The 10,665-nt window shown below is 34.0% G+C and overlaps 1 protein-coding gene and 1 pseudogene across 3 annotated transcripts; both read left to right on the top strand.

Moving 5' to 3' along the window:
- The first annotated feature begins 1,687 nt into the window (after positions 1-1,687).
- Positions 1,688-8,014, top strand: LOC144566273 (putative membrane protein At3g27390). Of its 3 annotated transcripts, none has more exons than XM_078316259.1 (9): positions 1,688-2,178; positions 3,322-3,430; positions 3,518-3,714; positions 4,076-4,212; positions 4,832-5,120; positions 5,652-5,894; positions 6,345-6,543; positions 6,873-7,113; positions 7,548-8,014. In XM_078316259.1, the coding sequence occupies exons 3-9, from the start codon at positions 3,655-3,657 to the stop codon at positions 7,801-7,803; spliced, it is 1,425 nt and encodes a 474-aa protein (XP_078172385.1). In that variant the 5' UTR covers positions 1,688-2,178; positions 3,322-3,430; positions 3,518-3,654; the 3' UTR covers positions 7,804-8,014. The 3 variants fall into 3 exon arrangements, with proteins under 3 accessions (XP_078172385.1, XP_078172383.1, XP_078172384.1); XM_078316257.1 differs by having other exon boundaries at positions 1,694-2,178; positions 3,522-3,714; XM_078316258.1 differs by lacking the exon at positions 5,652-5,894 and having other exon boundaries at positions 1,921-2,178; positions 3,522-3,714; positions 7,548-7,916.
- A 556-nt stretch (positions 8,015-8,570) lies between these two features.
- On the top strand, positions 8,571-9,426 carry LOC144566545 (translationally-controlled tumor protein homolog pseudogene; annotated as a pseudogene).
- Positions 9,427-10,665: the final 1,239 nt, after the last annotated feature.

The raw sequence follows: 10,665 nt of genomic DNA, 5'->3' as shown, positions 1-10,665 counted from the left end.
TTGACCCAGTGTATTTTAGTCCATGTGTCTACCCTAGAGAAGACACATGGATGCTTTGTTGTTACCTTTGGACTGCTTCGTATTTATAAAGTTAGACCTGTGTTACCGGGTCAAATCGTAGATCAGGCCATGTAATGCTATCCCGAGTAGAGAAGACACTGTATGGTAGTTAATAAGGGTCTCGATTCTCGAATCGTCACACCTTCTAATGTCTCGTAACTTCCATAGAAATTATATCTAAATACAATTTTTTTATTTAAAATGGAGGTCAATTGATCACCATATTACTTCAATCCACCTCTAAATAGATATGAACAGATGATTTAAATAAAATAAATAAGCAATCATTTGACATACACATCTAAATATGTATTCTAAAAGAGAGTGAGGCTATAATACTATGTATAGTACAGAATGGTCCGTAATACGGATTAATTATTATTTTTTTAAAGATCAAATAGTTAATGTGAATTTTTAATTTCTAAATGATCTCCATTCATATGAATATACTTGAAAACTAAATTTTATATTTTTAATTGTTTTTTACTATAAAAGACACTACTTTGAATGATCTAGAATCATTAAATTAAGTGAATCGCCCAGAGCTGCACCTACTGTCATAGTCGAATTCAGGCAGGATAATAATATTCTTAGATAATTACATTCCTTAGAAAATATCATTATAGTTAGTGAAGTAAAGACACATGTCACACGTCTATTAAAAAGTTAAAAAGGACAGATGATAGCATTAAATGTTGAATTTAACGTTAAAAAAAAATATAAAATTGTTGGATGATGTAAAAGAATTGCTTCCTAGTTCCTATACATTGGATTGATGCGCAATTGACTACCAACTCCACATCCGCTTGCTTCAAAGCAACAATTTAGAAGCGACGTGCCTAACATTTGGGGGTTTTATTAAGTGCCAGATGTCATAAACAAGGAGCTGAACCAAATAAAGAAGTGATTGCCACATTGCCACTTATGCTAATTAGAGTGTTACAGAGAATCCAAGCATTTAATTATTGTACTCTTTTTTGAATCTTTCCCATCAGTTCCCAAATTTCCTCTTTTTACTTCAAAGTTTGTGTATGGAATTTTTGATAACTGAGATCTGATAATGGACGGCGGTCCTTTTTAGTCCAATTAGATCAACTGTCGTGACATCTGGTGCAATGGTTTTGGTTCTTTACGACGCATACTTTGTAAATACCATGTGTCATATCACTGACATATGCAACTATTATGGTTCCCGTCTTCCCGATCTCAGTCATTGCAATGTCATACAGTTTTGCCACATAAGATCAGAAACTTGTCGGCCAGATTAATAGATAATAACTGCTCAGAAAAAGCAGGAAATAAATCTGCTGTGATTCTAAATGGATCGCAGGAGTCAGGACCCTGTTATTCCATATCCATTCATTTATCTGTTTAGAGATTCGTGCAAAAATAAGTATTATTGAGATTTGTGCATTTCAAAAAGTTAAAGGTTAGATTTGGAAACACAGGTCCTGCGATCTCTTTAGAATCACAGCAGATTTATTTCCGAAAAAGCAACGAAAACTAAACGAAATTGTGACGAAAAGCCTCGTTTGTTGTCAGTCGGTTACAACTTATAACCCACTATCTCTTCTGAAAAAAAAAAAATCAGAAGCTTCATTGTACACTCTAACGCAAGCATCTGGTTCTCTCCATCATTTTCATTTCTGATCTTTCTCTATCTCTCTCTATCTTCTCGGAATCTAATTCTCTCCCCTCTTGGCTCCTCTCTGTTTTGTAAGCGGTTCAGTTAACCACCCACTAAAATCATTTGTTTGGCGCAACCACCAAAAGAGTAGTTTTTTGTACGCAGTAAGAATAGTGGGACCCACTTGCTCTCTTCCAGTTATTTTTAGTGGGTTACTGCCAATCTGCCATACTGGTGCTTTGCTTTAGTAGAAGAAAAGGCGCAATCTTCTCTCCATCGAGGTCTTGACTCCTGGTCAAATAGGCGTCAATTAAAGAGAGACTTTGCTGAATCGAGTCTCCGATTGGGTTTCTCCTGTTTTTGTTTTGCGTGAAATCGAGGCCGAATTGAGTTGAAAATGGAGCCTCCAAGGGGGTTCTGTCCTACTCTTTGGAGCTTTCTTCGCTTCTTACCTTTCTTCTTTGCTTTGTTTCTTCTGGGTGCCATTAAAGGTTTGTGCTTTCTCTAGTGAGATTTCTTTTGAATCAGACGACTTTAATTTTGGGATGGAATTTGAATGTTAAGACCGTGTGTTTGTTTGTTACCACTTTTCCCAATTCTTATTTCGTGCATTTGATTCGGACAAATGATATATGGTTAGATATTATACCGAAATACTTAATTTGTTTTGGGGTAACTGTGAACTGAATAGTATTTGTTGAAGGAAGAAAAATGGAGTATGATTTTAGTGGGTGACATTATGCCATGATAAGCGACTTGTCGTTTTGATGTGTTTTCTCATTGCTTTGCTTCTTTTCTTTTTTCCTTCATTCCTACCTCAAAATCGGATTTTCCCCTAATGAATTTCAACTTTTTGAATGAATAAATTCGCTGTTTCATGTCATTATGTCCACATGGGCCATGGTATGCTTCTATCAAAGATATATGCTGGTGGACAGTTTTTATCAAATCGCTGTCTGCTTAAATTATCAAACCTGCATTTCTTATAACTAATAATCATTGAATTGGACCAAATTTAACAAAAATATCTTGCCTCTGCTCTAGACTAGCAGGACCTCCATAATTCCCTCACCAACAAGTTAGGCATTTAATTCAGTATGCTCCAATGTGTCTTTACTTGATTTCTTAAAAACATATTACTTGTCTATTTTTGAAAGATCATTACAATGAATAAAGTTAGATCTTTGCTGCCCCCATTCTTAAGTTCTTAACCTGGTGTGCCCATGACCATAGCTGGCTGTTTGGAACTTGCTATAATGTATGAAACACCACTTATTTGATTGAAATGGAACAATGCATAAACTGAAGATGTGATTTTGATGTGTATCAATTATGGTACTATGACTTGCAGTTGTAGAATTGCTGATGGAATTGTTAAAATGTTATGAGATTATATTTATATGAATATCTAACTAATGTATAACTTGGCAATTACTGATGAGCTAATGACTGTTTACTGAAATGTCATATTGATTATACAATCTGACAAATAACTTAGTAGTGGTTTATTATATAGATAATGTAATCTTATATGGAGTGACATGTATGTGATTTATAAAGATGATATTTGACAATACCTGTTTCTGTGCAACTGTAAGTATGCCTGATTTATGCTAACTTTAAATGTTGGACAGGCCTTTTACTGTTTCCATGGGCATGTCTTATCATGACAATTGGAAATTCGGCTCTTATACTTGGCCTTTGGCCAGCACATGCAGTTTGGACGTTTTACTGCTTAATAAGGTATATATTCACATCCAGGATTGTCAATATAAATAAAAACGTAGAATCAATAACTGCAATTTTATGCATGGTATCGTTTTTGTGAAGGTAGAACCAAGCAGTTAGGCCCTGTTTTGAAGCTTGCTCTTTCAATTGGTGTTTGCATTGCATTGGTTGTTTGGCCATTGGCTGGTATATTGGGAAGTATTATAGCCGGTATAGCGTATGGATTGTTGGCACCAGTTATGGCTACTTTTGATGCAGTTGGGGAAGGAAAGTCGAATCAATTTCTCCATTGCTTTATGGTACATTTTTTCTCATTTAAGTTTTGTTTCGCAATACTTCTACTTTTAGCAATACTTGATTTTAGTTTGCTAATACCAAAATAACCCTCCACACCCCAAACCTAGAGACAGTACTGTATAGAGTTCTCCTACCAAAAAGATAGAAAAATTATTAAATAAATACAAACCAAAAATATTACTCTTAGATATCCCAATTTATGACAAAAAAAATACTTAAAATACCCTTCTGGGCCTTTAAATGTAAGGGAGAGTCTATGCCCATCTTTGTATAGTTACAAAGTTGAGCTTAGTAAATGAAGAAGGGGTTAATGAAACTCTTCTACATTAGTTTAAATTTTGTTTTACTGCTTTAAATAAATAGGATGGAACATTTAGCACAATAAAAGGGGCGTGCACAGTTGTAAGAGACCTAAAGGATATGTTGTTTCATTCATACTTTTCAATTATGGATGACCTTCGCCTTCAGAGCCCACCAGGTGGGAAGCCATATGAAATAAGGTATGAATGTTTGCTTGTGCAATTTGTCTATCCTGGTGTCATTTTATGGAAAAGCTCAATTTATGTAAGTTTTTGTATGGTTTTGTGGCAAATTTGATATATGTTCCAATTATGTGAAACTAAATTTGTTCCCTCCATTGTTTTTGTTCTGTTGAAATGGTTTGTATTGGGAAATTTATAGTTTCAGGCTTGCCTAATCAACCCAGACCAGAACTTGACCTGACTCGAACCCGAGTTATTTAAAGTTTGAACCAACACAAAACTTGGCTAATTTGGAAACAATAGGACCGGCTCGAGAATAAAAACCAATAAAAATTGAACCAAACCAAATTGACTTAAACTAGCACATAACCTAACTTAAGGACTCAAGAGAAAGAGAGAGATTTTCAAAAACTTTTTAGGGGTATTATATTGGTAAAGGTATGTTGATACATTTTTTCTTTAGCATTTAGGTTGTTGATAAAATTATAGTTTTCACCAGCAGAATGGTAGCTTCATATCTTCTTTGGGGGACTAATAAAATATTTTTGCATTATTTTGCTCTCTGTTCATTTAAGATCTGGCACTGCCCCGTCTTTTTCTATAGATTAAGAATTCAACTTTTGTCACTACCTTGTAGATTGCTCTCCCTTCCTGGCGCCTTTGTGGTCGGTGTATTGGGAATTGTGGTTGATGGATTTATGTTTTCTCTTATTGCACTTTGTAAGAGCCCAATAATGCTTTTCAAGGGGTGGAAACGGTTGGTTCAGGACCTGATAGGCCGGGAGGGTCCCTTTTTGGAAACAGCATGTGTTCCATTTGCGGGTCTAGCGATCCTTTTATGGCCATTGGCTGTTGTGGGTTCCGTCATTGCTTCCATGCTTTCAAGTATTCCTTTAGGTGCATATGCTGCAGTTGTCACTTACCAGGTTAGGCAATTTTTGTAAATTTGGAAGTTGGAAACCCTTGTGGTATTTCCTCTATTGGTCTTTACTCAGTTTTATTATGAACTGATAAAGGGTTGGTCTGATATAATGTTGCATGATCTCAATTAGTGTAATTTGGCCATTATGATCTGGAAAAACAATGTCGAAAATATTTTACTTTGTTGGGGTCCATTTTTGTCATTTTTCTAATACTGAATCCCAACACTGAAGTTGAAATCTAATTAATTTAAAAACCCGGCTATTAGTAGGTGATTCTTTTAGTTTCTTTTAAAAATTCAGTTTTGCGGGTGACCTCCTGGGAAGTCCCTGTGTTGCATCCCCTTTCTTCATCAAAAATTGAGATTCACATGTGAATATAGGAAAAAAAAAAAAAAAAGCATATGTGCTATTTCTTTATGATTGGGATCTCTGTGGCTATGTGCAAATTTCTCTTTCAAGTAGACCTCATGTGGCCTAATAAATTATCCTACCTTTTGTCTGTCGTGATAATATATATTTTTTTTCATACATCAGGAATCGTCAATTCGATTGGGGCTAAATTATGTCATCTCTTCACTTTCAATATTTGACGAGTACACAAATGATGTGCTTGATATGCCAGAAGGATCTTGCTTTCCAAGGTACCAATATAGGAAGAAAGAACCAACACTTAGCAATTCCTTTTCTCGGCCTGCTTCTTTTCAGAGACAGGATACAAAGAACCTATCCCATTCTACATCATTTAAGAACAGCATGCATGATTTGAACCCCTTTAAGGTAATAACATATTCACTTATCATTGAGGGTAAATAGTAGATAGTTTATTTTGCTTAAGTTACTATATGAAGTTTGGCTAATATAAATTCTTGTATAAATAATAGAAAAAAAAAAAAACCCTTCATGAGAAGAATAACCTCAGTACTGGATTTGGTATTTAATTAAATATTTATTCTTCCCAATAACAGAAGACTTTTTTCTGTAACTACTTTATGTTTGATTCCATAGTGCAGGCACAATTACTTTATTAGAGTGTTATATATTTATTTATTTTTTAAATAAAAAGATGTCTGAGCCACTAGCTTCTATTGAATGAGGAAGCATATAATGCCTGAGTCGCCATTTCATGACCAAGAGCTGAGAAAGGAAAACCATCCAATAACTATTAGTTTTTACTATAGTCTGAAAGAAAATCGCAACAAAGCATTCACGTAAATCAAATTCTTGCAGCTGCTCGATAACCTTTTCTCAGAGTGTAGACGCTGTGGCGAAGTTTTGGTTGCTGAAGAGTGCATCACCCGTGAAGATATTGAAGAAGCAAAATCAGGAAAAATCGGGCAAGGGGTACTTAGTGTCGGTTTACCAGCCTATGTGATCCTTAAGGTTCTCCTCCGGTCAGCAAAAGCCAATTCTTCTGGCTTAATCTTAAGTAAGTTATATATTGCTTGTTTTACTGGTTAGACTGTCTCAAATCAGTCAAGATGTAAATTATCCATCAGTTTACTAGCGTTGATTGCAGTCAAATTCTCAGCTATTTCCCTAAGAGAATTTGGCATGGATCATTGATGCTTTCTAAAACAGGCAGAGATGCATAAAAAGTATTGAACCAAGTATAGATATGTTGTTTATCAGTGATATCTTACTAGCATGATCTTACCATAAAGTTTTTAAAGTTTTTTATCTTTTCTGCGTATTAGTAATGTATAATTTATTCAATGGGTTTTCAACTGATTTTTATTTTTCTAAAATAATTTTCAGATGATGGTTCTGAGTTAACATCTGACAACAGACCAAAGCATAAGTTATATGACTGGTTCTTTGACCCATTATTGGTCATAAAAGAACAATTGAAAGCTGAGAACTTTTCAGAAGAAGAGGAGAACTATCTGTGCAAATTGGTCTTGCTGCTTGGTGATTCTGAGCGAGTGAAGAATCTTACATCTCTAGTGCCACCATTGAATGAGCGTAAGCGTGCCGAAATTAATGCATTTGCACGGAGGTAATGAGAAACCTCTTCTTGAATAATTGCTATACTTTGCAGTGAACCAAATATATTTCTCAGGATTCTTTTCTGGTTGCAAGAGAATTTTTTATTAGAAATGGCCATTCAAATCTTTTTTTCTTTTCTTTTTTGCAGAACACATTCATATTTAGGTCGTAAATCTAAAGCAAACTGTTTTTTTTTTCACTTTTTTGCTCAGTTTTTTTTTTATTTTCATTCTTGGTGAAAAATTAGTTTTTTAATAAAATTTGAGGATTATCCAGATCTAAAATTATGATCAGAACTTTTATTATAACTAGCTGTTAAAAATGATTTCCCACCAATGGAAATATGTGGCAGCTTTTTTCTTTTCTTGGTAAAAATTTTAGTCATGCACCTCCTCTTGCAACATCTGTTTTTGTTTATTTTCCCTATTATTTTGTGTTTACTAGGTTGCAAGGAATCACAAAGTCGATATCAAGGTATCCAACAGCCAAGCGTCGTTTCGATGGGCTTGTTAAATCTCTATCAGAAGAGCTTGAGAAGAAAATTGGTATCATCATCTCTTCCAACGGTTCATCTCACATTCGACGATTGAGGAGTGGAATATCGAGAATGATAAGCCAGAAATCTATAGGAAGAACAATAAGTATCCAAGGTGAAGATAAAGGGGAGCAGCTGGATAATGATGTTATTTCCCCGGTCTAATTAATTTACTTCTTGGTTAGAATTTAGCAGGCGAAATAGTGTAAAGTTTTTTTTGGTATGTTGTAAAATTATTTCTCTCTTCCGGTTCCTTTTTAATTTGTTTGGTTCTCTTATATATAGTTTTTGAATGCAGTAGATTAAAATTTATTACCTGCCATGTTTGTTGGTTGTAATGGCTAGTTATATTTAGTTGCTTTACATCTTCCTCAAATAATTTTGCACTTTTTTATTTTTTAACAATCTCCAAAAAAGTTGTACTGTTTGTTCTTTCTCGGATGGCTTATATTTGGAGTCCGCATTTCTACATTAACTCAAAAAAAGAATCTTTTGAGTTTATTGCATCTCAGCCATCTGATCAGGATCAGAACCAATCTGGTCCACGTCTATAACACACAAGATCCTTTAATATTAGTGCATATCTCAATCTATAACACACAAGGTCCTTTAATATTAGTGCGGATCTCTATCGATCTATTAACGCACGTCCCATTAATGCAGAAGATACGAAATCTTATATTTGTGGGTATTTGATTTAGGAAAGCGAATTTTGGGAAATTTAAATTTAGCTCTGAAAAATGGAACATCTTGCATTGTTAATACCATGTTAACATTCTTAATTTTAGCATTGCATATTTGCATTGTTTTTCTTGGATGGCTTGTATTTGTGGGTATTTATTTTAGGAAATCGGAACATTTTGGGCAAAGTAAATTTAGTTCTAGAAAATATTATCTAATTTTTGCATTGTTTTTTCTTAAATAACGTATTGACATTCCTAATTTTAGCACTTTGTGCAGCTTTATAAGCCCTTACCTATTCCATCAGAAGCTCATCCCTGTCTTTGTTCTCTTCTCTCTTCTCATAATCTTCATCAAATAAGTAGACATCAACTTCAAAGAAGAAAGATGATAGTTTACACAGATCTCCTCAGCAACGACGAGCTTCTGTCCGACTCCTTTCCTTGCGAGGAGATTGAAAATGGCATGTTATGGGAAGTCAAGGGGAAGTGGGTCATGCAAGGCGCACTTGACGTGGACATCGGGGCCAACCCGTCAGAAGAAGGCGGAGACGAGGACGAGGGAGTCAATGATCAGGCAATAAGGGTTGTTGACATTGTCGACACCTTTCGTCTCCAGGAGCAACCGCCATTTGACAAGAAACAATTCCTCACATATATGAAACGGTACATCAAGAATTTGATGCTGAAGCTCGATGCAGAGAAACAAGAGGTGTTTAAGAAACACATCGAGGGGGCCACTAAGGTGCTTATCTCTATGCTCAAAGACCTGCAGTTTTTTGTCGGCGAGAGCATGCAGGATGACGGGGCAGTGGTGTTTGCGTATTACAAGGATGGTGCCATCGACCCGACTTTCTTATACTTGGCTTATGGCTTGAAGGAGGTGAAGTGTTAAAGATCGATGAGTAGATGACGAGCCTGGATTTTATTTACTTGATTTGTATTTGATGTTATTTTGAGTACTGTTGATGTATTTTGTATGTTTTTATCAATGTATCGTGTTAGTTTGTTTAAGCAGTTCTGTCATTTTTTTTTTTTAAATTGAGCATATTATCATCATCATCGGTCGTAGTTGTTATTTTTGTATGATGAAAAGTTTAAAAGCTCAATGCGAGAGACGAATAATTTGTTTACAAAATTAGTTTCATTATTAATTGTGCGTATTTGGCCAGTAAATAGACAGTTTTTTATGAATCTTACCCTCCCTTGTTTTGGGAACAATATCATTATACTAATTGGGACGTTATTGCTGAGCAGGGCCAAAGTCAAAAAATACTTGTATTTTTAATAGGATGAGTCAAAATTTTATAATGAGATATTTAATTTTTTTAAATAATAAGCATTTTGTGCTTTTTTCTCTAAAAAAGGGATAATTTTTGTTGAAGTATGTTTGGTTGGATTGAAAATGAACTATTTTTGGAGTTAGACTATTCGGAATAGCCTATTTGGTGTTTGGTTGTGTTAGAATAGTTAGAATAGTGAATCCAAATTTTTTATCTTATAGAATAGATTATTCTTAAGGTTTGAGATTTGGCTATTCTAATAAGACAAATAATAATTATTCTTGATTTGACTATTCTAGTTATTCTTATTTTGTAACTAAACATTAGGGTTGAAATTCGAGTCACTCAACATTTTTTTCAAACCCTTACTTATTATAACAAAGAATTTGCACAATTGCATTATCTGAATTTTGAACTCGTGACCTCTCATATCCAAAGACACGTGTCTGTCTTTTAAAAAAATAATAATAATAAGAAAGCATATTGTTCTGACAAATTTTAAACCAGCAGCGAATTTTTTTCATAAACCATAATTGAAAAATGGATTCTTAGGGAACCAATATGATTACAACTTTTTTTTCAAAAACCATAAGAACCGTGGGAACGTCACGGTCTGGCATTTTTTTTTTCCAGACCGTGTGCTTCTCACGGTCTTGCCAAATTTTTTTTTTTTTTTTTTTTTTTTATAAAACAGAATTTTTTTTAATTTTTTGTATTAAAATATTAGAAATGTTGAATATGTTTCTTTGAAAATAGATGAAATACAATATAATTTGATTTATTAGAAATACTGCAATAAATAACCCGGATCAATATTTTTCAGGTCGGATTTTTTGCGGCTGTAAGAAAAATTAATATATTTATTTATGTGTTATTAGAAAAAAATAAAAATGCTTAGATTCTGAGTTATTGATCCCGGTTCAAAAGTCACTTCTAGGTAATCCAGAAAATATTGTGATCCCTCTAGGACATTTAATTTATAAAAAGTTATATCTATTTTGAGAATTCTTTTTGAATAACAATTATTAAATAACTTAAAAGTTATTATTATTTTCAAAAATATA

This window comes from Carex rostrata, chromosome 15, assembly GCF_964058835.1.
Source record: "Carex rostrata chromosome 15, lpCarRost1.2, whole genome shotgun sequence".
Classification (NCBI taxonomy): domain Eukaryota; kingdom Viridiplantae; phylum Streptophyta; class Magnoliopsida; order Poales; family Cyperaceae; genus Carex; species Carex rostrata.
The sequence above is the reverse complement of the archived record's forward strand: the minus strand, read 5'-3'. Positions and strand labels throughout refer to the sequence as shown.

Bases quoted from the DNA above. Each gene is read 5' to 3' on its own strand.
- LOC144566273 (XM_078316257.1), top strand. From the start codon at position 2,085: ATGGAGCCTCCAAGGGGGTTCTGTCCTACTCTTTGGAGCTTTCTTCGC. The intron at 2,179-3,321 runs GTTTGTGCTTTC...AATGTTGGACAG, and splicing joins TCTTCTGGGTGCCATTAAAG to GCCTTTTACTGTTTCCATGG. The intron at 5,121-5,651 runs GTTAGGCAATTT...TTCATACATCAG, and splicing joins CTGCAGTTGTCACTTACCAG to GAATCGTCAATTCGATTGGG.